At 48.9% G+C, this 27,491-nt stretch overlaps 2 protein-coding genes across 7 annotated transcripts in view; both read right to left on the bottom strand.

The window, feature by feature from the left end:
• The window catches only part of CRYBB2 (crystallin beta B2), a 119,508-nt gene that overhangs the window by 7,712 nt on the left and 84,305 nt on the right, over positions 1 to 27,491 (bottom strand). Inside the window, exons 3-7 of one of the 3 annotated variants that reach the window (XM_048821769.2) lie at positions 12,163 to 12,242; positions 9,631 to 9,749; positions 8,982 to 9,114; positions 8,045 to 8,187; positions 5,634 to 5,904 (exon numbers count right to left, since the gene is read on the bottom strand). In XM_048821769.2, the coding sequence (XP_048677726.1) occupies positions 5,739 to 5,904; positions 8,045 to 8,187; positions 8,982 to 9,114; positions 9,631 to 9,749; positions 12,163 to 12,242 (641 nt within the window). In that variant the 3' untranslated portion in view covers positions 5,634 to 5,738. Of the gene's footprint in view, positions 1 to 549; positions 5,905 to 8,044; positions 8,188 to 8,981; positions 9,115 to 9,630; positions 9,750 to 12,162; positions 12,243 to 27,491 lie in introns of those variants that run through there. The other 2 variants (XM_048821767.2, XM_048821770.2) reach the window with 2 other exon arrangements.
• KIAA1671 (KIAA1671 ortholog) overlaps positions 20,287 to 27,491 on the bottom strand; it is a 160,153-nt gene continuing 152,948 nt past the window's right edge. For all 4 annotated transcript variants that reach the window (XM_048821755.2, XM_048821759.2, XM_048821758.2 and 1 more), the window contains 4 exons: positions 24,552 to 24,676; positions 23,633 to 23,763; positions 23,396 to 23,478; positions 20,287 to 22,525 (listed from right to left, as the gene is read on the bottom strand). In XM_048821755.2, the coding sequence (XP_048677712.1) occupies positions 23,400 to 23,478; positions 23,633 to 23,763; positions 24,552 to 24,676 (335 nt within the window). In that variant the 3' untranslated portion in view covers positions 20,287 to 22,525; positions 23,396 to 23,399. The remainder of the gene's footprint in view (positions 22,526 to 23,395; positions 23,479 to 23,632; positions 23,764 to 24,551; positions 24,677 to 27,491) is intronic.

The raw sequence follows: 27,491 nt of genomic DNA, 5'->3' as shown, positions 1-27,491 counted from the left end.
GAAGCTTTCTCCACCACCCACCTCAGCAATTTAAACCCCAGGGAGATCCCAACCCGCAGGGTAGCCGGGACTGTGTGTCCAGGAAAGACAAATCCCAGCTTCCCTGGTTGGCACCAACGGAGCTGCCGACGGTGTGTGGCACACAGCATCGTTGAGCAGGATGGAATGGCAGCACGTCCTTCTCTGCCCCTCCCAGGACAGTCTCCCCTGAAAGGAGCTCGTGCCCGGTAATGGTCAAACACAAGGAATTTTCAAAGCCACCACATCTGAGTAGGCTCGAAGTTATGTGAAACAAGTGATACCTGCTAAAATTTAATTCAATAAGGGTCAGGCTCCTGACCAGTCATGAAATCATTGTTGCTGTATGGGACCAAAACATTGGTATCCTCTCTTATTCACCCTCCTGGACATACACCCCCGCACAGTGCTGGGCATCTCTTTATTGTATTAATGCTATGGATAGTAGGTTAGTCTTCAGACATGCGGCTTTGGATTGCAGTGGAAACCAAACCAAAACCAAAAGAAGGACAATAAATAGAAAATTCTTACCAGTTACACCAGTACCCGCTTGAGCCAGTGAAGGGGCTGCAGCCGAGCAGCAGAATTTATACTGTGCCTCAGCAGAATGGTGCCAAAACTATTTACAAAACAGTTAAAGCATGCTACAAAGGGAGAATGCTGGATAAAAGCTCAACGAAAACCAAGGTCAGCTGATCCCCAGCAGCCATTGTCTCGCTAAACCCCCAGCTGCAGAATTATTTCATTAGCTTTCACATTCGAAGCAGCCTGCTTTGTTGGGCGGGTTGGCCAGGAGATTTAGAGTTTGCACGCATCAGCCGAACGCAGGCCAGGCCCTAGACCCTCGCTTTCAAAGAATGCGACCGCCAGCCCTGCTTCAGGATTTTTGGAGCCAGAGACTTTATCCCTGTAACAAACTGACATCCCCGCCCCATGGTTAGAAGTACAAAAATTGCTGAAGTCGGCTGGCTGCGTGCACAGTAAATAACTGGGCCTTTCAAACAAACAGTAAATGTCTACTGTTGCCAAAGTCATTACTTTCAGCAGAAAGAGAAAGCTGTGGATGTAATGCTTTAAACATAGCGCCGAGAGCGCAAAGTGGGGCAGAGATGGCTGTGGTGTGCTGTGTGTTAGGACAAGGAGGAGACGGACGTGTAAACCTAGTACTTTCCAGTGCTTTCTGAGCCAGGATGCAAAACAAAGCAACAGACCAGATTCTAATCTCAGTGACACTGGTGTAAATCTGGAGTAGTGCCATTGGGTCACACTGCGTAAGGAAGATTAGAATCAGGTCTGCAGAACACAGGTGGCTTTCCCTTCTGCCTCAGAGGTGGCTGCATTTCAGCAGCGCTAGAGACATACAGTTGGTGAAACCCAATGTTGGATTCTTCAGGACTGAAGGCCTTATAGCAAAGTATATTCCAACAGCTGCTCCTTGGAATGCCACTGGACAGCGTGCCCCGCCAGAGGGGCAGTGGATGCAAAATTAGAGATGATTTCTCTTAAAAAAAAACCAAACACTTCTTTTAACTAACCGGCCTAGCAAGCATCGTAACTATGCCTCATGCTGGGTAACGTGATCTTTTTCTCTGTCAACTCCTTTTTGAGCCTCTCACTACAGCCTAGCAACTCCCAAAGCTCAGCACCTCTGCGTGGAGCCAAGGTGATGGGTCAGTGGAAATAAACCTGAAACACATCCATGCGAGCGCCTCTGAACAAAGCCAGAGACCAGCAATTGCATGGACATGTCATCCTGGAAGGGCTGGCAGGAAAGCCGCCTTTCCGATGTTGACCTTTGTTTTGGATACAAGTCACTAGTGAGCAAACAAAGAAGTGTCCGTGCTAGGACCAGAAACTTCTCAGGGATTCCATCAAGAAACCAACAACCTAAATCCCCTCCCTGCCACCAATGTGACTGAGTTGAAGTTGATGGCGTTATGCCAGCTAAGACTGTTATGAGCAAGAAGAGAGTCCGGTCCCTGCCCATGTGCTATAGCCACGCAGTGAGAAAAATTCCTATCGTAGGAGCTCAGTGCCGCCCTTTGTGCCACGTGAGAAGTGGGCGGGAAGGCTCTCGGAGGGTTTGCACAGCAGCCAATATTCTCAGGGGGATTGCCACGAAACTCAGGTGGGGGGTGATGGTGGAGGGAACCAGAGTGGTGTGGTTTAAATATCTGGTACCTTATGAACTGCCTGGGCTAGCAAGACGCTCCCCGGCATAGGCAGGTCGTTTCTGACCATCTTTTTAATGGCTCCTGCCACTGACAGGCAAATATGTGGGGAAGAAGCTGGGCTTAATTTGTAAAGAAAGGTGCCAGGGATCAAGCAATTCTTTTGCTTTTGTAACTGGTGCAGCAAGCCCAGAGGCGCCAGGGCCCTGAACTGCCAGGCCCAGGGGCACTGGGGCTCAGCCCTGGTGCAAATTAAGCACAAGGAGGAAGGAAATGCTGGATAAAGGCACTGATATTGTAGCAGAGTTTTGTGCTGCAGCACGTTTTGTACACAGTCTCGTTCTCTCCTCTTTCTGCCGCGTGGTCTCCCTTCATCTCCATAAGGGCGCAAGACAGTAATTTGCTTTCCTGTTTCTCTCAGGCGCAGGAGATCAATCTGCTCATTTAGTATAGTAGGTCCTCATGCCAACTCAGGGCTAAGAACTTGGGAACAAGCTAAGCAGTGAAGGCAGGTGACCAGTGGAATTGTTACCGGCTCTGTATGAAACCCCTTCCTCCTTTGGGTCTCTGACATGAATGCAGCTTCCCCCAGCCCCCGAGCAAGTAACATTGCTGTAGCCTGGGTCTGGTCAACGCAATCTGGGGCCCCCAGAGAGAATCTGCTTTGCACAGGACCCATGGGTCTCCTGGCAGGCAGAGGAGACGTGCCCTCCTGCTAGAGAGGGGCCGCTGTTGTTAAACCAAGCCTGGGTGAGTTAGTAACGGTACCGCATGGCGTCCCGCGTGGCGCTTGCCGTTTCCATGCTAGGGTGGTCGCGGATGCGATGCTGCAAGGTGCCACGTTGCACTCAGTGGGCATCGAGGTTGCTCAGCACCTCTCGGGCTTTCCCCACCCTCTTGTCAGGCAGGAACCGTGGGGTGAAGAACCCTGCCAGCTGAGGCTGTTGCCTGGCAACCTCTAGTGCCAGTGAAATTGCCCATTTCGGAGGAACCAGAACAGGCCTCGATACGTTACCATTTCGGGTGGCTCTGCCTTGGGCAGACTCGGGTGAAAGGCTCCTCCTCCCACTACCAGTGCACTGAGCTGCCCAGCTGCTAGAAAAGAGATGAATCTCGGGCCTGCACCAAAGTACCCACTCCGCCATCCCCTCTCTCCTTCTGAGGGACTCTGCCGCCAGCCAGCTGGACACATGTCTTGCCAAAGGACGCTCCCTGCTCTGATGGGCGGGGGCACAACCCTGCTGCAAATTCCTGCTGCGGGCTCTCCCTGCAGGTGTTGGCAGCCTGTGTGTGACGGGTTCCCCCCAGGGTGCTACTTGGAACTAGGGTATCACTGCGCATGCCTGACCCACCAGCCTGGGCTCCCTTTACACTGTACTGCTGAAGGAGGCCAGCCAAGCCCTCCCTCAGCCTTCAGACTGCACTTTCCCAGCACACAGGAACACACCCAGCTGCAGAAACGCACAGACTCTGAAATCAGCTCTGCATGGAAAGCCTCAGCTAAGAAATTGCCCAGCACTCAAGAGCACACCCCCCTCTGGGTGTAAATCCAAAATTGTATCGTCTTGCACTGCACAGAGAATGATACCGTGTAAATTCATGACATTCGCCCCCTCCCTCAATGTGGAGGAAGATAGGCACAGATCCTCCCCTCCCCCTCCAGTTATGAATTCCACAAACTGGTTTTAGAGGAAAAAAACAAGTTTTTGTTTCTTAGGTGTTTACAGCACTCATCTTGGTCGAGGATTCAGTGAAGAACAAACCCTGATTATATCACTCCCCTGCCTTAAATAGGTTTTACATATGGCGGGAATCCTTTGTCTTCCAGTGTGGTTCCCACCACTGGTCAGCATTATTCATAGAGTCCAGTATCAGGTGACTTGCTCACGTGATCTTGCAGCCATAACACAAGGGCCGTTTGCAGCGTCCCCAAGGAGGCTTTCCAGGAAGGTGGGAGATTAGCATCGTCAAAGACCTGTTGTTTTCCCTAATGGCCCTTCCAACCAGCAATCTAGACTGATTGCACTCGGTCTAGTGGGCCTTCCCCAAGTGTAAACGCATTTGTAGTAGTTACAAGGACAATATTTCTAACTTCAGATACAAAAAGGACACATGCATACACATAGGATAATCGTAGTCAGTAGATCAGTCTTTCCAAGGACACCTCACATGACCCATCTTGTGTAAAATACATCTTAGTTATGCCATAATCATATTATAACACTAGCTCTGGGAGGAATACGGGGTGTAATGCCACACGGTGCTCAGAGTAACATCTCGACACTGGTCAACTGACCCACTTAGCGTTCCCCATGCAGTCCACGCAAGCCAAGCGGCTTGAGAGGGGCAGTCCCATCCTAAAACAGCCTGGGATCATTTGTAATGCAAGTAGCTGTGCCCGAAATGTGGGGAAATTGCAGTTCTTGCACCGCCCCCTTCTCCGCAGCCAGGTACCTCGGCTGGCCGTCGGTAACCGAGCTCTGCAAACCGCCCGCGTTCCCATCTCCCCCGCGTGGTCGCTCTGTGAGCTGCCACAGCGACGGCACCCTGATTTATAGTCACTCAGATAATTCAGCATCGCTCTGTACTCAGGGGCTGTGCAGACGCAGCTGGCCTTCCCCGAGGGCGAGAGCGAAAGGCAAACGCCGGGGTGTCTGCTATGACCTTTGCAACCCTTTCAGCTGCGCTTTGCAGAGACCCCGCTCTCGGATATCACATGCAAAGCAGCGTGCCAGGAGCTGCGAGGAGGTGCCCACGATGCATCCCCCGGAGCAGGCGCTCGGGTCGCCATCTCGTTCTGCAGGCAGGCAGCGTGAGCTCTGCGAAGCGGCGGCGGAAGGGGTGTTATTTTTGGAACACTGCAGCCTTTATGTAACGACGCGCACGATGGTTCTTTTCTCCCTTTTGTTCCATCGCTTCTTGCTGGGCACAATCTGCTGCTGGAGAGTCTAGCCGCCCAGACAGCTGCTCTGCCCCCCCTCCGGGCATCACGGAGGCCTCAGCTGAGTTGGCATCAGGGCCAACGCTGGTCGGGGTTCACGCTGTGGCGCGATGGGGAACACGCCCCAGGGATGTGTCTGGGGCCGCAGGTACCTCCCACACGGCCCTAGCACCAGGAGGACATGTCGGGCCGGCTGCACATGGCAGCCCACGTAGGCCAAGCTCCGTTAGCCTGTGCTGTGGGGCCCGCCCGCGTGGGGAGAAGGCAGCGCTCAGCAGTTCTCAGCCTTTCCCATCCTGGGCTTCCCTCACATCTAGCCAGGCCCCCAGCCCGCTCGGGCAGGGTGGTCGTGCCCCCCCCAGGCCGGGAACCCCTGTGCGATGCCAGGAGGCAAGGAGGGCAGCTCTCAGAGCCGCAGGGTTGGCGCCTGCCCCCAGGACACAGCCCTGGCCCAGCGGCCGACTTGCGAACACAGCAGTGGGACAAGCCAGGCCACAGCAGCCTCCAGCTCTGAGCTTTATTGAGAAGGTTTGGCGCAAACACGGCGGGTTATAAATCACGTCGTCCTCCTCTTCCTCGGCCGTGGTTGCAAGGCGCCGGCGTCCCCTTCAGCTGGCCTCAAAGCAGCCCTGTTGGTGCCACTGCTGGTCCCGGACGCGGCGCACAGCCTGGATCTGGGGCTGGCTGGCGTCCCACTCGTTCCAGTGCTGGTACTCGCCCCGCTCGAAGACGTACTGGCGGCCTCGGTAGCCGGGGTATTCGTAGCCCACCCACCTGCGGGAGAGGGAGACAACCCTCAGCACGGCAGACGGGAGCTCCAGGCAAACTCCCCAGCGGGGGCAGCCCTGGCTCCCAGCCACAGCGTCGCTGCTTCACGTACGCGCCCGGTGCCTCCCCCGGGGCTGTGCTGGCCCCGGCCACGGAGCAGGTGCTGGCTCCAGCCCCCAGCGTGGGCCCCAGGACGCCAAGGGCCTAGCTGGCTACATGAACACAGTTTCTGGGCAGCGTGGGACCTGCCTGGCCCAGCCGAGCCAGGCTAACGGGGGCTGGAACAGGCTCAGCGGTAGCGACGGGGGAAGCAGTCGCAGGGATAGATGATGTCGCCTCCCTCCCGCACTGCCGCTGGACCCTGGGTGCCCGTCGGGCCAGCCCTCTATTTCACCCCATGTCGCAAAATGCGGGGGGGGGGGGGGGGGCAGCTCAGCACCATTCCCTGGCCTTGCCCCCCGAGACACCGTACTGCACACCCAGGTCCTGGCAGCACATGCTTTCCTGCGGAGGTCGGGCCTTTCCCTGGCTGCCTGCGCCACCCGGAGCCAGCCTGGCACCCCGGGGGACAACAAAGCTGCATGGACCTGGTGCTCAACAGCAAGAGTTGTCGTCCCGGGGAACCTGTCCGTGGCTCATGCCAGGGGATAATTAAAGGCATAAGCATCATTCCCAGATGGGCTGGAGCCATTTCCCATTCCAGCGATGACGACAGGGAGAGAGATCAGGCCCAGGGGGAGGCTGCCCCCGAACTCATGCAGGGACCTGCAATACAAGTCCAGGTCCTTCTCTCCCCCGCCTTGTGGGGGGGGGGGGGGGAGCTGCTCTTTGCATCCACAGAAAGGCCATGTCGACCTGCTGCTGCCCCAGCAGAGCTGGAGGCCAAGGGCCATTCCCCCATCAGCCCAGCTCTGCTCAGGCCTCCTGCTGTCCTGTGCACCCCTGCTTGGGGGGGAGGGTGTCACGGTGCAGCTGCTAAATAAGGCCACAGCAAGCACAGAATGGCAGATGCCCAAAGCTCCAGGAGGGAATGGTGGCATGCCCAGTAAGGAAGGGGCAGGAGGTCTGGGGGAGGTCAGGTGTGTGTGTTATGCCCCAGGAACCAGCAGGGCGCAGAGAATGGGCAGCAGCCCCTACCCCTACCCACCCACATGGACCAGAACCATAGGGACTTCCCTTTCCCAGGGCAGGCATCAGCAGGTCAGGAAGTGACACCCCCCACCCCCCAACAGCCCAGGGACACCAGTGGAATGTACCCCCCCAAAGTGAGGAGTTCTCACTCGCCCTGACTTCGGTCAGGCAGGGCCAGGAGGCTGGGGATGGGGAAGGACTGAGATGTTGCAGCCGAAGTCTGAGAACAGACCAGCACTGAACCATGATCCTAGCCGCCAGGGCAAACCCAGCCAGGAAAGTCCCCTGCCCGAGGCATGCGGCCCTGCTTTCCTTCTTCCATCGGTTTGTTCGGGCTCTTGGCCCCGTAGCTGGGGCACCCACAGCCGACTCAGAAACAAAGACAAAGCTGTGTGATCCCTCGCCTAGGGCCGGGAAAAGAGCTCTAGGCACCTGGGATCTGTATCTCTGCACCCACCGTAGAGCTCCCCCAGGCAGTTACTGCCGTGCAAAGCCTGGGTGTAGCCCATGCCCCCAAGAAGGTGCTCTGTCCAGCCTCCGGGCCATCACTGACCGGCCAGCTCCAGGCCCTGAAGGCTGCCAGACCTGGGCAAAGGGGGCACATTCTGCTTCTGTCTCTCTTTGGTGCGGGTGGTTTGATTGATGGCTTGCTAGGGGTTAGGGCAGAGTTTTCACCCCTGCTCACTGAGTTGGATACAGTTTGTATCAGGCACCACAAGCCCCTCAGACAGGGGTGGCAGGTCTTTATTTAGCTATTGATTGAAACCTGCGCTAGTCTATGTAACCATGTGTCCTCGGCCCCAGCCCTGGCCCTGACCCCGCACCCTGCGCTCCACCCACCCGCTGCATCATGTCTGTAATTGGCACGTCACTTCTCTGGGGCAGCGTGTGTCTCCTAGTGTGTGTACATCCAGCGCCCAGCTCAGCGGGAGAGTAACAGCGGTGCTTTGGCTGCTAGCGTCTCACACCGGCTGCCCTGGAGCTGGGGGCTGGCCCAGGGGGTCTCTGCCCTTACGTTCCCTTCAGTGCTTTGACGCTGGCCACCCGGTCCTGGAACCCGTGAGCCCAGAGGCTTGGCACGTCGTCATCTACAATCTCCATCTTCCTCCCGCTGTAACCGGCGTTTTCAAACAGGTGGATTTTGTGCTCGTTGCTGTCCTGCAGTGGAGACATCCAGCAAGCTGCTCTCCCATTGCCCTGCCTGCTGGGGAGAAGCTGGCCAAGCCACCCCCGCTTGCCCACCTTGTGGAGAGATCACCGGGGGCTGAATGCCCAAGTGACCCTGCATGCCCCGGCTGTCGAGGGCGGGAAGAGCCTCCACACCCAGCCAGCGCCGACTGGATGGAGCAGGAGGCATGGGTGGCCTGGCAGATGCCAGGGCTTGTTTCTGGGCTGAGAATCACACACGCCGCAGCGCGTGGGAGCGTCATGGTGGGATCCAGACCAGCCTGGTGCTACCTCAAGAGATCCCAGGCTCCGCTGGCCGACAGGAGCTGGGAACAAAGCTGCCAAAGGCCAAAGAAACGCAGAGGAGCAAAGGGCCCCCACCCTTCCAGCTGACGTGCGCATCTGTGCGAGACACGGGTGAGAGGCAGGCCCCAGCCCCCTGAGCTTGCTCATGGCGGAGCTATGTCGGGGAATGGAGTCAGGAAATGGGGGCTCCTTCCCCAGGCTCCGTGGTGGGGGCCGAGAAGGGAGGGGGTTTAAGTTGACACGAAATAGCTCTGGGGAGCACATCCCCTCGAGGGCAGGGCTCACAGGAGAAGCATCTCACTGAGCAACGTGGGGCCCCAGGCTCAGGACAACCCCTGGGGGCTGTTAACTCCCATCCTGAGCCTCTGCTGGGCACCCTCGCTGCCCACTCCCAGCAAGGGGGTCCCACGCCTCTGGCTCGCCTCAAAGGGGTTCTCTGGGGCTGTCCCCCCTCCCAGCTCCGCGCCGGCCCCACTCACAATCAGCAGGGGGCGGAGGGACATCAGGCTGTCGCTGCTGTGGCTGTTGGACCAGGAGTCCCAGCGCGGGTAGGCTCCCTTCTCCAGCACGAACTGCTCCCCACAGAAGGCCTGGCGTTCGAACCCGAGCCACCTGCAGGGAGAGGCCGGTCAGCGCTGGGGCGGTACGCAGACACAGGGCGTGGGGACTCCCACTTCGGGGCTCCCCCCCCGCCTCCTCTCCCGGCTGCTGGCCAGGACGGGGCCGGGTTTTTCAGGGGGTGTGTCGCACATCCCCCACACTGGGGCGGGGGGTTCCCCTGGCAGCAGCTGCTGCGGGCAGCCTCAGAGCGGGATGGAATTTAACAAGCCGAGCACCCCACAACTGCACGGGATCCCTGCCTCCTAGGGTCAGCCCCTCGCACAGGTCTGGGGGAGGGTCTTCACAGCCCAGCCGAGCCTCCTGCTGCCTGGGGCTGCATGGTCCCTTCACTCCCAGCACCTGGCTTGTGTTTCCCAGACTCGTCTCAAGGGTGCAGAACAAGGGCCCTGTTAGCAAGAAACTCATCCTCCTCCTTTGCTGTGGGGGGCCTTGCCCTCTCCCCTCCTGCATTTGAAGGGCACTGCCCCCCACCTCTGTGGGGCTCATCCGTCTGCTCTCTGTACTTACGGGCCTGATTCTACCTGGATCGATCCCACTTTCTCCAGAGCTTCCTCTGTCACATTCGGAGTTTCCTCTGTCAATTCACGCTTCTTGCCCTGGAAATTCTCCAGCTCGAAGATGGTGATCTGAAAGGAGAGGGGACAATCTCGCACCTCCACGGCCGCGGCCTGGCCGGAGCCGGGAAGGGGAGCTGGACACCGGCCACGCTGGCAGAGACAAGCTCCGATGTGCAGGTGGAGTCACAGTGTGGGCACTTCAGGCCGTTGCTCAGCAAGTCTGCTCCTCCTGCTCTGTCGCCCATGGGGGAACCCTCGGCATTTCCCTTCCAGAAAGCCAGGCCTGGCACTGGTGATAACTCAGCTGGACACACACACACTTCAAACACAAACAGCAGCAAAGCAGGCTGGGTGACTAAATCGCCTATTTCTGCCTTTGCTTGCTAGCCAGTCTCCTTACAACTGAACCTGGCGTTCCTAGTTCTGCAGCAAACCGTTCAGTATCCCAGCGGCCTATCCAGCCACTCCCGTTCGCCCAGTAGGTTTGAGCCATACGAGTCGCACTCCATGGTAGCTGGGCAGCTCTACGACCGGTCTGAATTCCTTCCACCCTCATCAACAACTTGTTCCAATTCACCAATTGCATCTGCAGGGCGGGATGTGCTTTGCACTTCACCTCCCCTGATGGCGAGTGCCGGTATCACGGATTTCTGACTTGCAGGTTTTGGCGAGATGGATGGCTCTGGTTTTAGCTTGATAGCCAAGCACTGACCACAGAGCGTCTGTTGAGTACAACAAGGCGTGATATCTCATCTGTACTTGGCTGAAACACTGACCACAAAGTGAATGCCTGTCTTCAGGATCATCAATTCAAGTGCAAGACCCAAGATCCACTCTGCTCACTCTAACAATTCACCTGGGACTCTGCTCTGGTCTGTGGTTTCCTGCCCCAGGGGTGGGTTCATAATAAATAGTTTCCTACTCATCACTCTCTCTTGATCCATGAGCTTATTACCTGAGTCATTAACCCTGACTAGCTTGGAATGGGTTTAATTTTCACCTGGAGTCTGCAGGGCTGAGCAGCAGCCAAACCTCAAACCGAACAAAACTCAACAGGGTTGGGATTTGGTAACAAATTCAGATGGAGCCTTCGGGAACCCTGAATTTCAGAGTCGTAGGGCGAGTTAGAGGGTTCTGCAATGGAACCATTCACGAACACGTGGGTCCGTACACTCTCTACATGGCAAACTGGCAGTTGCCAGGGAGTTTCACTTTGGGCGTCACTCAATCCTTGGTGCGAAAGATCGGACAGACCTTTGGGAAAGGAGTCACTGCAGGATAAGGGCCCACGGCCTGAGAACCCAACACAGCTCACCCCAAATGTGCTGGCTCATTCCTTTCCAGGAGCCATCCCCAGGAGCCTCTTTCCAGCCCAAGCTGCCAGCAATTAGCAGAAATCTAGGCCCAGGGGCAGTGTGAGCCCAGGGAAAGCCTTTCAGCCTTCCAAGCCTTCCAGAAATGAGTCGGTCTCCCGAACGCTGTTGCAGTGAAGGGCCCAAACAGTCTCGTGAGTCCATTCCTCTCTCCCAGCTTCCCTGGCCGAGAACAGCAGCAGAGCATTGGGCTGGTCCCCCGTGTCCTCCAGCTGAGGGGCGCGCGCTTGCCACTGCAGGACGGAGGGAAAGTGCGGACTGGTAGTAAGCGGGCGATTCCCTGTGGCAAGTGGGGTCTTTGTCTCAGAGGATGGGTAACGACTGCTTCTGACATTATGCTGGGGGCTATCACTCTAACGCTGCGAGCACATCACAACGTGCCGCTTTCTCCTGCACTCCCTGTGGAGACCCTGTATGTTTCCCTCGGTGCAACACCCCCACACCGACTGACCCATTGCGCTCGCACCCAGCGGAGCCCACGGTGACCGGACACTGCCCTATTCCTCCGCACGGTGCAAGATGGAGAAAGGAAATGCAGCACCACACAGGAGCTGAAGGGCTGAGCTGATGTTCCTTATTCACAGCCCTCCGACGCCACACAGCAGAAACCCTGACCTGCGAGGTAGCATTTGCATTTATCATCAGGGACTTTACCACCACTCCAGTTCAACAGAAATACGCTTCGGACAAATATAGCAAAACTCGGCGGGGCTACAGAACCTGCGTTCTTTGCCAGCCGGATAATAAAAGCTAAGCAGCTGCAACAGTAAACAGATTACCGGGAGAGGCTTGGGCATTGACAGACCCTGCGGAAAGCATCTCCCCTTTCCAGCAGCGTGTCTGGCAGAGGTACTAGTAGTAACGCATCAGAACAAAGTCTCACTCTGACGCTCGGAGGCTGGAAAGATCAGCTCTGGCACACAAGGAACAGATTTATCACCGCACTGGGTCATGCTAAAACACTGCCGTGCTGTTGAGGCTCCAGGCTGCTCGCTTTTTACCCACACAAGCTACAGCGTCCACGTTAGTAAGCGCGAGTCCACTCAGGCGCCAGGTATGTTTCAAGGGTGAACACAGTGTTAGTCTGTTACGGGCCATCGCTTTTGTACCTTGTAATTGCCACCTATTTCGCCAAGGCTCTCCCCAGCAGCCGTTGGCTCGGGGGGACTCTGCGGTTCAGTCATTGCGCCTGAAAATCCGAAATGGAAAAGCGTTAACACTGTCACCCGAACAAAAGTTTTAAAACTATTTTATGAAAAGTTACGGCTGCTGCTTCTCCTTCTGGCTTTCCTTGGGAGAACAAGCATGAGGTTGGGTAAAGAAGTTTGACTGGAGCATATCTGTGCACTGTATTCGTAAACCCGCTGATCCCTTCTGAACATCCCATCTGGCCTCCTGCATAACACGGGCCACAGACCCTCAACCCATGATCCCTGCATGGCGCCCAATAACCTGTGACTGCATTAGAAAGAGCCTCGACAAAGACTGAAAATGATGGAGGCTGTCACCACAAACCCCTGGGAAGCTATTCTGGTGGGTAATTCAACTCACTGTTACAAATCCGCCTCTTATTTCCCGTTAGAATTTGTCTAGTTTCAGCCTGCAGCCGTTGTCTCAGGTTAATGCTTCTCTCTCTTCTTGTGCAAAAAGCAATCCCAACTGTAATCCCAACACAGCACAATCCCACCTGAGGGGTAAGACTGCCGGGCCCCTTGTAGGCACGCAGATGTTTCAGTGATGAGCGCCAGGACGAGAACCAGGACAGACACATCCATTGTCTTTTCTGAGCATCCTAAGTCAGAGCTCCCTGATTGGAATGTGCCACAGCTGACCAACTTTTCCTCCCACCTACCTCCCCCAACTGCCCGCTTTTTAAAGGAGTTTGAATTTAACAGGGCTTGGAGGAGCCAGTGGGCAGGGAGAATAAACACACTGAGTTCAGCTAGTGTCCTGGTTAATTAAACCCCCCTGGTATCATTTCTTCCAGATTTTAACAAAATATCCTGTACAATAAAAGACCTTTTCTAAAACTCCTGTGCTAACTGCTAAAAACCCTTCAAATTCAAGCAGGGATGCTGCCACTACCTCTTCTAGTGTGTTTCTGCTGTGACGGAGCGGGATCAGGGAGAGCCCTATTTATGAGTTGTTTCTGAACAGGGCAGCACATTTTGATGCTGATGCAGCAGGTAGGTCTACTGAATTCCAGCCATTAGATTTCACTGCAAGAGCGAGGGCTTGCAGTGGACTATGGAAACATTATTCAAATTTCTTCCGGCTTTCCCTTAAAAATATCCCACTCATTTTGCAAAAGATTAATATTGAACTTCGCATCAGCATGTTCCCATTGCTCCTTGCCAGATTCTCCGGAAAACTCCTCCTCTGGAGTTTATTGATGTGTTTACTCTAAAACCAAGGACAGAGCAAGGCAAAGCTCATGCAAAATAGTTACAGTATGTTTCAGGTTACAGAGCAAGGCAAGGCCTGGGGTCTCCAGCCTATGCTGGCTCTGTTGTAGCTCTGGTGATGTGCAGGCTCTTTATCCCAAAGTATTGGAGGGTATTTTGAGGTAGTGTTGCCCAGTGGATAGGGCACAAGACTGGGACTCAGGAGACCTTGTTTCTGTTCCCAGCTCTGACATTGATCTGCTGGGTGGCCTTGGGTCAGTCACTTTCCTTCTCTATGCCTGTTCTTTCCTGCCCTGTCCGTCTTGTCTAATAGATAGTAAGCTCTTCAGGGCAGAGGCTCTCTCTATCTATGGGCCTGTACAATGCCCCCCCCACACACACTCTCATTAGGGGGCTCAAGGCACTACCAGCAGGCATGGAAGTGATCTGGAGCCTATGTGCAGAGCACAGCTATTGCATTACACGAAATGCTGCTACAGACCTAGACCAGCCGCTTTTCGGTGCCTGGAGCCCGATGGCTCCACGTGACCAGTATGCTCCATCTCAGCGGCTGCGGTTCACATTCCTATTCACAGGCTAATACTGCATATCACTCTGGCTGGCCCGGGCCCAGTTAGATTGGAGAGCAAAGCCGGCATGGCTGTAAGGACACAGGCCTTCAGGGTGCCAAAGAGACCCATTTCCCCAAGTACCCAACGTTAACAGGCTGTTCCTTACACCCTTCCCGACCATCCATCTCTTTGGGGGTCTGTGGAGCTGCCAGGACTTTTGACAGGTGCTGGTGGGGCACGCACGGTTATTGGCCTTAGAGCTGGGCAAACTATTCACAGCAAAACAACTTATGAGACAAACGTAATGAAACAAATCACTAAAGTCACTCCATTCTTTGCCCTGATCTTGCGTGGTGGGCTTTTGCTTTAATTTTTGTTTGTTATTTGAAGAGTTGGCGTCAAAGCTGGGCACTCCCTTGTCACGCCAGCCTGCGTGGGAAGTAGGGTGTCAGGTAGGAGAGGGGAACAGAAAAGCATGGGAATAAGACACCTACGGCAGCATTTCTCTCAAGTGTTTCCATTGTGTTAATGGGAAGCATCGTGGTAACGACAATATCGCTAATGTACCTCAGAACTGGTAAACTTTCTGTCCGAGACCAAGATCTCATGGCAAGAAGCATGGTCGAGGCAGGGAGACTGGGATAGTGGTCATGAAGCAAGCTGGCTAAACACAGAATATGAAGAATTTCTATGGCAATATACTCCACATGATGGTTAATAAGAACTGATAAATCTTAGAATTTTATATGCCTGCACGACACTGTAGTATCTAAATGGGGCAGGGGAAGTTCCCATTTCAAAGGTACTTCTGCCCCTTTCTATTTTCAGTATCACTTCATATCAGGCAACAGGCAATCACACGCAAGGGTAAAACTGGGTTGTGAGAGAGATTACACAATGACCAGATTTAATGGGAGAATAGCTATGCTGGGAATTGTGGTATGCTGGGATAATTAAAATGTCTTAGCAAAGCAAAAGCATCCATTAAATACAACTGGCATCCAAGCTTTGTACTCTAATTTATTGTCATTGTTTGAATGCAACACATTTTGTACATGCAAAGATCCACCATAGACAGCAGTTTACTGTAGTTCACTTTTATTGCAGTTCCTTTTCACATTTTCATCTGCTTTTCTATTGATATGAAAACTCTTAGTTGTAAAATATAAAATTACTTCTGTACAGAACAAATCCTCAGGGGAGGGACTGGAATGGTATTCATTTGTATCTTTTACCAAACAAGATACTGTAATTTTCTCTTTTTTACTTTAAAAATAAAGGTATTTTCCCATATGTTCATTTTCTTGGTAACATCTTCACTTACATTTATTTTTGCAATGACTAAAGTGCCCCAAAATCCTGCTTCGTTTGCCAAGTTCATGGAAGATGCACATAGATAAGGCAGTTGCAAAACATCACAGAGGGTAGGGATAATATATTGTACTGAGTTTTCTTTCCTAATAGAACTCCATTTCCTCTTGCTGTCAGCTTCTTTAATCCCTTTGAGAAATGCTCACAGCACTATTAGAAAACAACATCTTTTGTAAATATCTGGCAACGCTAAACTTGGAATCATAGTCATACAAGTATATACACAATAGACAGAATATCTGTATTACTTAGGAAACTATGTAGTACAAAATATTTTCTATAGCACAACATTTATTCCTTGTGTGATCCATATTTACATGTTCTATAAGGCTATGCAAAATGATATAAAAGTTTTTATCTATACAATAGCTTCTTTAACAGGCTTGATACAGTCAGCATGTTCAATATGGTAAGAAGAAAATCCATAAGCCACACGACCCTCCCCTTCTCTCCAAATCCCTTCAATAGGATGAAAAAATCACGTCAACACATTTTGGTAAAAATATTTTCAACTGAGGGATGGCATGGGATGGGACAGACCAAACAGTGGTTTGAAGTGCCTCAGGGAAAGCACATTGATATGAGAATGGATTTCCAATCACACCCTGGAACCGACGTATTTCGCATACGGCTCATCACACATTCTCCCTGCCCTGTATCATTTTAATCAAGAGCCTGCATTGACCAAATATCCTTAGACTCTGGTATCCTGGATGACAGAGGACTCGGAATATTGTGCTCATTGGTTCATATTCAAACCCGCTGTAAAAGGCAGCACTCCACAGATGTTAATGTGGTTGTAGCCAACCAGTGAAGCCTGGTCTTCACTCGGGGGGGAAAAGGTGTGTTCTTGGCTCCAGTGAAAATTCCAGGTAACTAAAAGTAGAATCCTAGTGAAGAAAAGGCAGTTTACTGCTAGCAAGTCGATTCAACAAACAAACTGCCTTGCCTTTACTAGGACTGTACCTCAAGTTAGCTAACTTGAGTTCAGAATACACTTTTTTCCTAGTGAAGACCAGACCTTACACCAAATCTGGATTTGGCCCTTCGCCCATGGGTTGGGTTAATTAGCAATGCAATGTTAGCATCTTGCAAGCTTAGCTGCAGAGGTGGGCTGTGAGCTCTAAGAAGAGAGGACATATTTTGCAAAAAAAAAAATAGGGGCCCAGAGTTAACATACAGAAACAGCGGAGACCCTTTCTAATCTAATGTTTAAAGGCCAAACGCTGCCTTTGGATATTGGTGTAGATCTCATCGAACCCAGTGAGAGCATCACACATGTGCCACAGGACAGAATTTGCCTTACCCAACCAGGTACTTAGATGATCCTCATCACTGTAGTATCTGAGTCCCTCTGACACGGGTTTAAGGAGCTGAGCTCCTAACACTTTGTATGAGGTGAGTACGTGTGAACAATATGGTCTCGTCAGTTAAACAGATGCTGTAATGGCAAACCAGCATGGATTGGTTCGTATGAAGGGCAAATAGGAGAGAAAGGAGTTTTCAAGATAGTGCAGAGTTCCACATTCATAGATGGTTCCCGAGTGGCCATGTTAGCATATAAATACACCCTGCCCCACAAGGACACGTTGGCTTGCTTTATACTGTTTATTTTATTACTTAAATTCAAGAACATTAGAAAAGAACATTTACCTCCAGACTGAAATTGTTTCATGTTTTAAATATGAACCTGTGCAAAAGAATTTAAAGATTGTCAGCATTGTCAACTACATTATTTTCCTCCTGAGATAGCAGGTGCTCTCTCTTACGGTTTAACCTGCCTGAACTGTCCAATTGCAGAAGTCTGGATCAACTCTTCGGTTACAGATTAGCCTGACTGAAGAGGTTTTAAACTTCACTGACACGGAAAGGTATTTGTATGGTAATGAGAGACACCGGGCCCAACTAGATTGACAGAGGTTTAACATTCTATGGAACTGACCCATTTGGTCTAGTCCAAGAAAACCAAATTTCAGTAAATTAGCAGTAATCCTTTACCACTCACAGAACAGCCCTATTGAACATATTTGCATCTCCCAAAAAATTACCTTTCAGTGACTTCCATGATATTTTACAAAACAGACCATGCCTAATTCATGCCAATTATTCTACACAGGACACCTTCACCGAACTCCTTCTCTTATCCAGTATAGAACACATTGCTTGTTTATTTCTAGAACACATTTCTATCATCACAGAATTGTAACATTTTGGACATTTGGTGCAATGGGAGTTTGGACTGATCAACTCTTTTGGTTCCAAAGTTTCAAATAAAATGTGTGATACAGACCCTTCAAAAGCCAATTACACTCAGTTTACACTACATACTTTTGATGGTATTGGGCATAGCCGTGTGCACAGTCAGGATGCAAAGTGTAAAGAAGGCAGCTAATGTCACTGGGTGCCTAGATTTTTAAAGGATTCCAAACTATTTATATTAAACTTACCCTAGAATTGCTCGGATCTCTATTGTGATATTTTGGTACAGCAGGGCTCTCCATGTAGCAACTTTACATTAAACCACATCCACGGTTTACTACCTTACACATTGCAGGCATATTAAGTACATGTACAAACATGTAAAATTAATTACAAACTAATTGATAATGCTGCTCTGGATAGTATGGTTGAGCAAAAGTTTGCAAACAGATGTGGACAAACTGGAGAAAGTCCAGAGGAGAGCAATAAAAATGATGAAAGGTTTAGGAAACATGACCTATGAGGAAAGACTGAAAGAATTAGATTTGTTTAGTCTGGAGAACAGAAGACTGAGAGGGGACATGATAACAGTTTTCAAGTACATAAAAGGTTGTTACAAGGAGGGAGAAAAATTATTCTCGTTAACCTCTGAGGCTAGGACAAAAAGCTATGGGCTTAAATAGCAGCAAGGGAGGTTTAGGTTGGACATTAGGAAAAACTTCCTAACTGTCAGGGTAGTTAAGCACTGAAACAAATTGCCTAGGGAGGTTGTGAAATCTCCCTCACTGGAAGTTTTTAAGAGTAGGTTAGACAATCATCTGTCAGAGATGGTCTAGATAATACTTAGGCCTGTCTTGAGGACAAGGGACTGGACTAGATGACCTCTCAAGGTCCCTACAATTCTCTGATTCTATGATTTGTGAATTAGTAGCGGGCAGTTTCTGATATACAATGCTTCTGGTAGTTTGCCAGCAATAACTAGGTGATCAAAACAAAATACCAGAGGGTGGGAAGCTAAATCTCTGTGCAAGCAAGAAGCAAGTTTTTTAATCCTACACAACCACGTTAAAAATGTTAAAATGGAAAGCAGAAATTTAGCATCTTTGTGTACAGCAGGTAATACAAAACCAGTAAAAACACTGACTCAGCAGATACTAACCTCAAGATACACAGCCATAAACAAGGTGAATTTGCAAAAACAAATAAAGGAGAAGAAAAGTCCAATTGGCGATTCCAGTGAATATGAAATGTACATGCTTGTACTGATCCTAAAACATAAGTGGATTAAAATTCTAGGGGCGGACTCTCCTAATTTCAGTGAAAAAAGGGGCACTAACGACGTATTTCTAAGTTCCATACACCAGACTGATTTACATTTACTTTTTGAAACTATTGCTCTACTAATACAGCTGTGGGATGAAGTACACAGAGAAAACCGTGATGGTCTTAAATAAAAAGAACAAAATACTTCTGCAAAAGCACCCTGTATTCAATGGTGAATGCCAAACACCAGCTATCTCCATCTATCACACTTACAAAGAGAGTTCAGGTAAAAGTGAGTTAAGAGTTAAAACTTACTCTTAAAATAGCTTCCAATAGTTATTAATACAAAAAAATATATATCATACATGAAGAACATGCTGCAGGTAAGAGCTCATTCCTGGCTCATATTAACAGCAAGTTATAATCTGTGATTGTTAAAGTAAAATAGTAAAAAGTTTCATAAGCATTATTTGCAATTAAAATGGACTTAATCTAAAGAAAGGAGTTTTACAGCATGTTATCATATGTGTAATAAATATTTATGATTTCAATAATTACATGATGGGAACCTGGAGTCACAAGAGAAAATAGATATTTAATTCACATACAATATGAAGAAATAAAAGATCAGAAAAAAAACACTATCCCATTCAACCTTATCCTAAAGATTTTTTCTGTCAGACATATATAAGATTAAACATTTCTCACTAGCAGTAAAACTACAGTAAATTTCAGTGCATTGTCCATAGAGAAATGGAAACACATACTCATTCAAAGGGCTTTGCCAATATGCAAAACCAATCCCCTCAGTATATCAGAATGCACAGCAAAAACACTGCAGCTGACAATCTAAAGAGTTTGTGGCTTTCATTTTGTTGCATCAGGAAGCGTTAGACAAAATGCTCCGTCATTAAAGACGGGTTTCAGAGTAGCAGCCGTGTTAGTCTGTATTCACAAAAAGAAAAGGAGTACTTTTCCACAAGTACTCGTTTTCTTTTTAAGAAAAGGAGTACTTGTGGCACCTTAGAGACTAACCAATTTATTTGAGCATGAGCTTTCGTGAGCTACAGCTGATGAAGTGAGCTGTAGCTCACGAAAGCTCATGCTCAAATAAATTGGTTAGTCTCTAAGGTGCCACAAGTACTCCTTTTCTTTTTGCGAATACAGACTAACACGGCTGTTCCTCTGAAACGTTTTCTTTTTGTCATTAAAGAGACACTATCAAGTTGCTCAATCCTAAAATTAAACCTCCCTCAGCATTTTTATGCTCACAAATAAATTTATTTGGGTTTTGAATACCGTAAAAAAAAAAGAAAGCCACTCACGCTTAGCAAGGGAAATTAAAAGTGACCAACATTCTTCTGTCACACCTAAAAACCCTGCAGCTAATACTGTTCAAATTGTACACACCAACACCATCAAGAACATCTGGTACACAACTGACAAAACAAGTTGGCTGATGCATTACAAGCACAGAAAAATACAAAGCTTGCCTAAAAGTTACGTTTCCAAAATAAAAACAGGTCCCACACCACATATACAATGGGCAGAAAATATATACAACTAGTTTTAAAAAGCAGTCAACAGTGTCTCTAATAGTTTGGACAACTGCGCTCCTCTGAAAGCTTCTCCCCCTTCCCCTTATGGGCGGGGGGAGGGGAAAGGGGAGGTTATCCACATGAAAGAGGGCAGAAGCGTGACTCCATTTGGCAGTAATATTTGAGAATTCACTGAGCTGTGGCAGAAGAAACTGTAAAACAGTGTATCTGGCATTGTCACCTCTCTTACATGGAGCAGGGCAAAGAACTGAACAAAGACATTTTTATTTTGAAGTGAAAAATATTCATTTGTATTTCTATAAAATAAGGGGTGCTACTGTTAGAATTCTGATAGTAAAAGGGAGAAGAGCATACTGGTCATATCTCTTGACATACTGCAGTTATTTACTGAAATACAGGCTGGGAGTGAACTCACCTCATTTGTGACTTCTTTAGGACAAAAGTTGGCACATGGTTTATGGCAGCTAAAAACTTGACGGATGGCAGACAAAGGTTACCCTTTGGCTAGCAGGTGCACTGTTGTGGTAGTAACACGTAAGACAAGCCTTCTGAAACACTGAGCAGGAAAAGGGAAAACGCGTGCAAGTGCGGGTGCCCGGTTTTTAACATTTAATTTATATAATAACCTTTCAGCAGGAGACAAGAACTGCAGTGAAGTAGACAGCGAACACTGTTTTGCTTCCAGAATGCAACTGTGTGCAGCTTCATCACATCTGACTGTTCAGGCCCGAACAGTTTGCCACAGAAGGTTATGAGAATAGCAGAATAGAAAGAGCTCGTCTGCTTTGATTCAATTCTCCTTTCCATTACACTTGCTCTCCTTATCGGAGTCCTGGCGGGGCCTACCTTACGGAATGAGCTTTCCCATTAGCGTATATTTTTAAAGATTTTCTGGAAAGAGCACTTGGGGAAAATATTTTAAATACAGTATCCATTTATAATTTACTTATAAATGAACTTTTTGGTTAAAAAAATCTTGCCAATTTCAGAATCTGGATCCAAAGACATCAAAATTCTTCTGATGTGACTGACACATCTGTGTTGTAATGTTAGTATTATCTACATTGCTAACATACCAGCATTTGGTCTTACCAAAGTAAAATGTATAGATCATTTCAATAAACAGTTGAGAAGTGAGAGATTGCATTTAGGTGATCCTACAAAATCAGCATAAAAATAAACACTTAAAACTGATATTTACAAAGGTAACTAATAAAAATATCCAGTGGGACAATCTGAGGTGCTTCTAGAATGACATTCAGCAATTACCTGGAACCCTCATATTGACAAGACTATACATCCTTCCTCGTCTCTTCTTTTTGAGTAATAAAAACAATATTTACATCTATTTTTAAAGAGAATTGGTTGACATTATTGCTTTATCATCCTAAGAATATGACATTCTAATGATGCAATTATGCTACATGCTGACAGACCAGACAATCTCAGTTAAAGAATGAAAAATTAACTTTATGCTCAATCTAAAAATCAACTTGATCTGCCTGATCAGCAGATCATGTGCAAGCATCAGCCAATGAAAAATATCTTTAAAAAAATATCAGTCAAGTTTCATTTTTTAATATGGCAGTAAGCAGGATTTGTTCTTTCACTCTCTCTTCCACAAACTTCATTCTGAATAGGAACCACTATTAGTTCACAAGAAAGATGAATATAATTTAAAATTTTGTTATTTTCATAAACAAATACAAACCCCAGCCTTTACACTTGACATGCCTACTAGCATTCACATGCTTGAGTTACTGAACATAGCTTAATTCTGCAGAGATGTCATCTTTGTTTGAAGGCAAGGGGACTTCTTCTGATGTGCCGTATTTCCTAGAACAAATGTTACCCTCTGGCAAGACCTTCTGAAGTACTAAGTATACTGCACCATCTCTTACTTCAGGTAGTTCTAAAGTGACTATATCCTTCCCTATCTGAGAAGATACAGCTTTGTATTTGTCTATGAATATTAAGCAGCTTTCTCCACAAAGCAGGAAGGCACCATGCACATAGCAGTCGAGGCAGGAAGCAAACAGCAGCAGCATGATGTGTGAATGTTAGGTTCAGATGAGTTAAGGCTTCTGTTATACTTCTCGGTCTTTTCCTAGTCATAATCGGTGTCTGAAAAGGAAATAAAACACAGAAGCTGTTTGAACAGCTGCTGTATGACATTGTTCATAAATGTAACCAACCCCATCACCCTCGGGACTCTCAAGTCTCTGTGACACGTGTACACCATCGATGATGCTCTTTGCATGTTGCTGGTGCAGCAGCAGCAGCTGCAAGCTATTTTGTGTTATTAAATTGCATATGAACTATTAAGAGCATCACTGAAACCAAGTGCTCCAATGCTCTAAATAGCGATCTGCAGAACCTGCCCATTAAACAATGACAACACTTAGTAGTAGGACTCCACATATGGTTATAAAATTAGCAGAATGATGAACGTTATCATCATAGAATTGCCTGCTGAGAAGTTAATAGCACCTTCATCTGGGGTAGTAAATAAGGCTAAACAACAACAAGAGAAAGGGGAAAACAGCATAATCTGTACAGTAAATTCCAATGAAATCGGATCTGCTTCATTATGGAAATATTTTTCTGTCTTGGACATGGAGTGCACAGTTACATACAACATGTGTATACTCTTTGCTTGCAGAGTACAGGCAGGTTCAGAACAGATTTTCCACTCAAAGCTTCAGATCATTAGCATCAGCTTTAAGGGGCTTGAGCATTGCAAAGATGTGTCTGCTGCATGTCCAGCCACATGGCTGTACCAGTCACAGCAAGAGCTTACCCAGACCCTGTGGAAATAGGGTGAGAATACTTGAACAAACATTGTTTCTGCCAGACTGCAAGGGCTAAAGGTAACTGCATGTTACTTTTCCATCATCTAAGAATCTCTTTTGGCTGAAAAGACAGGAGACTTCACAGCAAAGCAGTCAGATGCAAATTCTACAGAGTAACACCTCTAATTTTGCTGTACTGTACCTTCTCAAACCTGATTCTCGTGCTGGCTCTGCCTCTTCTTCGATTTCAGCTCTTTCAGCCATTGAGGAGACATTTCTTCTGATCTAAGGACACAGCAAAATAAACTTTATCCTACAATGACAATACCTCATTACAGAAACAAAAACAAAATAAGCCATATCCTTCTAGGATCCTAGCAATGAAATGACCAGCTATTTCTGAATTTACGGCTTGCTGGGATTTAAACAGCTCTCTCACCTGTTCTCCTTCTCAGCACTAGAGGGCAGTACCCTGCCACCAGGAGCTCCTTGCTGGAACTGGGATTTAAATAGCTGTGCAGAATTTATTTCACTGGGACTCTCGGGCTCTTGTCTTTTCCGAAGCTGAGCCTAGAAGAAAGGTTTATTTTTAAAAAAAACTGCTTTTAGATTTCCTTGGAGGACAATCTGATCACTCAAATCATTTCACTGGCGTATGAAGCAGCAGAAAGCACAAGCCTGAAATCCATAAAACTGCATACATTTATAATGGAATTTACCATAAATCTAAGCTGTTGTGAAAACATACACAAACTATTATGAAGTTAAATTTCCTTCTAAACCACTGCCAATATTTCTATCAATAATACAGGGTCAATGAGTGAAAAAGCTATTTACAACATTGCTATAAGTTTCTTAGGCCATCTAACAGATCATCAAGTTTTCTCCTCTGAACTGTTTGGGGTTCTCAAACTTCATTGCACCACAATGTCCTTCTGACAACAAAAATTACTGTACAACCCCAGGAGCGGGGACCAAAGCCTGAGCCCGCCCAAGCCCCACTGCCCCCGGTGTGGGGACCAAAGCCAAAGCTCAAGGGCTTCACCCCAGGCAGAGGGCCTGTAACCCGAGTCCCGGCGCCCAGGGCTGAAGTCCTCAGGCTTCGGCCCCGAGAGGTGGGGCTCAGGCTTTGGCTCCAGCAAGTCTAAACCAGCTCTGGTGACCCCATTAAAATGGGATCGTGACCCACTTGGGGTCCCGACCCACAGTTTGAGAACCGCTGGGTTAATATATAAATTGCCCTTTCGGGGATTCTTGCACCTTCTGCTGGAGAGCATCTGATGGTAGCCACTGTCAATCATGGGATACTGGACTAGATGGACCCCTGACCTAATCTAGTATGATCTGTCTATCTTCACCTTGAGAACAGAGTGGTCCATGCCTGGAAAAACAGGAAGCCTCTGAGGTTGAACAGCTGAGGATCTCTCAGTTCGGTGTATTTTTTCTTCCTCATCAGACTCTTCCTGTTTTGTAGATTTCTCTTCTAACAAAAATTACAATGACCAGATGTTATTTCACCCCATACGCATTTAAATAGAAACAAAGCAAGTTGGTCAGCAAACTTCCTGTCTATGCCTTGACCTCATAACCCTCTTCCTATGTAACAATGTAACATAGTAGAATCATGAAGACTCAGTGGAAGTTATTTGACATGATTAAGCACTCATACCATGGCGCTGGGCACATTGTAAATACCTAATGGTAGAGAGACTCTGTTTATTAGGGCTGTAAAAGGGCAGAATTGCATACTTAAATTAATTCAGCTATTGCTTCTGAATTGCTCCGTTTATACATTAAAGCATCAAAGCACATGTGTGTATGTTACAGTTAAGTTTACAATAGCTCAGTTCACTCACATTCACTGGCCTCTTACTTGGAAATTACTACATTTTGGCTTTGCACAATGATCATCAGAGGTCACAGCTTGAACCAAAAACAGCTGTAGCTTTGTAATATTAACATTTCTGATTCAATGTCTTAAAATGAACACTGCATTTTGTATTGAGTCAGATCACTAATCATGCACGCAAGTGCAGCTAGTTACTAGCAACATGAGAACAGAGCAGTCGGCACACTCAACCATGCAATAGCTGGGATAACTTGCTCTTCATGTCCCTGAAACAGAAACTAGCAGAAGGGGCTAGTTTGATCGTACACTCTTTTCTCCCATCCATTGAGCCTTAAGATCCTCCACTGTATTCTGTACTTCCCTGGGGAGTCCAGAGGACTGCAGCTATAAGGTTGATGCATAACTATGGTGGTTACCATAGAACCAGAGGCTGTGTCAGCTGATTGAGTAAAGACCGTAAACACGCTTTGACAATCGCCTTTGGTGATGAGGGCTTGAAACTGGTCCTTCTGCTCTTGTGGCAAAAGTGAGAACATTTGCTATAGTTCATACCGTTGTACTTTGCCATCAAGGCATGATAGCTGGCTACCCAGGGCAACCAAAGAGTAGCTTTTGTGGCCAAAAAGGTGCAGGAGCTTAAGGTTGTTGTAAGGTGTATTGTTGTAAGGTGTTGATCTAGACCAGCGAGGGTAAAGTTTTTGGCCCGAGGGCCACATCTGGGTGGGGAAATTGTATGCAGGGCCATGAATGTAGGGCTTGGGCATGGGGTTGGGATGTGGTAGGGAGTGTGTGCAGTATGCAGGAAGGGGCTCAAGGCAAGGGGTTGAGCTGTAGGAGGGGTGCAGCAGGGGGCTGGGGTGTAGGAGGGAATGTGGGGTGCAGAAGGGTCTGCGGTATGCAGGAGGGGGCTCAGGGCAAGGGGTTGGGGCGCAGGAGGGCTGCAGGGTGTGGCAGGGGGCTCAGGGTTGGAGTGCGGGGTGCAGGAGGGGTTTGGCGTGCGGGCTCCAGCCCAGTGCCGCTTACCCCAAGCAGCTCTAGGATGGCCAGCATGTCCGGCAGTGGCTCCTGGGGGTGGGGCAGGCAGCTCCGCCGCGCGTTGCCCTCACCTGCGGGTACCACCCCCGAAGCTCCCATTGGCCGCAGTTCCCCATTCCCGGCCAATGGGAGCTGCAGGGGGCCGTGCCTTCAGGCAAGGGCAGCACGTGGAGCCATCTGCTCCTCCCTCCCCCAGGGGCCACAGGGACGTGGTGCAGGGCCAGGGCAGGCAGGGAGTCATGCTGCGGTTCTTGTATCTCCTCCAAGGGATTGTTAAAGCCTCCGCCACCCTTTTCCTCCATTCTTGGAAGTCTTTGAAGTCACCCATGTAGGATGGGGGAGGGAACATAATTGCCTTGTCTCGTAAGGAAGAGGATTTATTAGATGGTAGTGCCTTCTCCTCTGCCCTTAGCTCTTGTTCTTCTAAAGGATCTTCCTTGGGAAGAGGGTTCTGGGGTACCAGTGGTGACACTCTATAGAACTAATCACCAGACAGGATCCAAGGGTTCCAGAAAGCCCAAAGTGGCAGGGCATAAGGAAAGGGAGAGGGACCTCCAGGTTGCTATTGCCAAGGCTGACGGGTCTGATGTCATCTGGTTCCTGTGGACTCATCGTTAGGATACAGCACAGGAAAGGTGGTAGAATCCTGTAGGGAAATGTCTGAGTCTGAAGAAGTGTCATCCCTTGTATTCAGCGGAGGAGCTAAGCAGTACTGGAGGGTATGCCAGTACCAGAGGGTGCATCAGTACTGGCAAAAATCCTTCTTGGTACTCCTCAGGAGAGGGAATTTGGGCTCTACTGACACTTGGAGAGCCTCTGAGAAAGAAATCCAACCAGTATCAGAGCTCTTAGACACGGATCCCCAGGCTGAGATCCGCCAAGTGGCACTGGAGAGGGTATGGATGGTATGGTCCTACGCCCTTTATGGCCATGGCTCAAGGAAGAGGTCAAAGATGCTTTCTTCAAAGAGTCCCTCCCTCTGCTTGGAGGGCTCCAATGAGGCTACCACTTGTTCGCTGAGAGACTTCTTGGTACACAGGGAGCTAGAAGCCTTTTTTGCAGGTACCCACCTCTTGGTACCAGAGGAACCATAAGCCTCGGCACTACCCATACTGTGAGGCAAGGTCTCCCTATTTCCTGGTCTCTGGGCCAATTTCTCCCATCCGGGGATCAAGGTATTTTCTCTTTAGTAGATTTTGAAGTCTTCAAATGTGTCCCTTCATCTCTGCTCACTGAAGCTGAAGAAATCACTGGAAGGCCTCAGAGGCTGACCCCAGTGTATGGGTGAGAGGGTGGAAAGGTGCAGGGGAAGATTTGGACTCTGAAGTGGTGGTGGGTCTCAAAGTGAATGCTCAATAAGGAGCAACTTCAGCCTCTCTCAGGTTCCCGGATCTGCTCTTGAAGCTAAAGCAGA

The sequence above is a fragment of the Caretta caretta genome, chromosome 15 (assembly GCF_965140235.1).
Source record: "Caretta caretta isolate rCarCar2 chromosome 15, rCarCar1.hap1, whole genome shotgun sequence".
Taxonomy (NCBI): domain Eukaryota; kingdom Metazoa; phylum Chordata; order Testudines; family Cheloniidae; genus Caretta; species Caretta caretta.
This window is presented reverse-complemented; position numbering and strand designations above follow the sequence as displayed.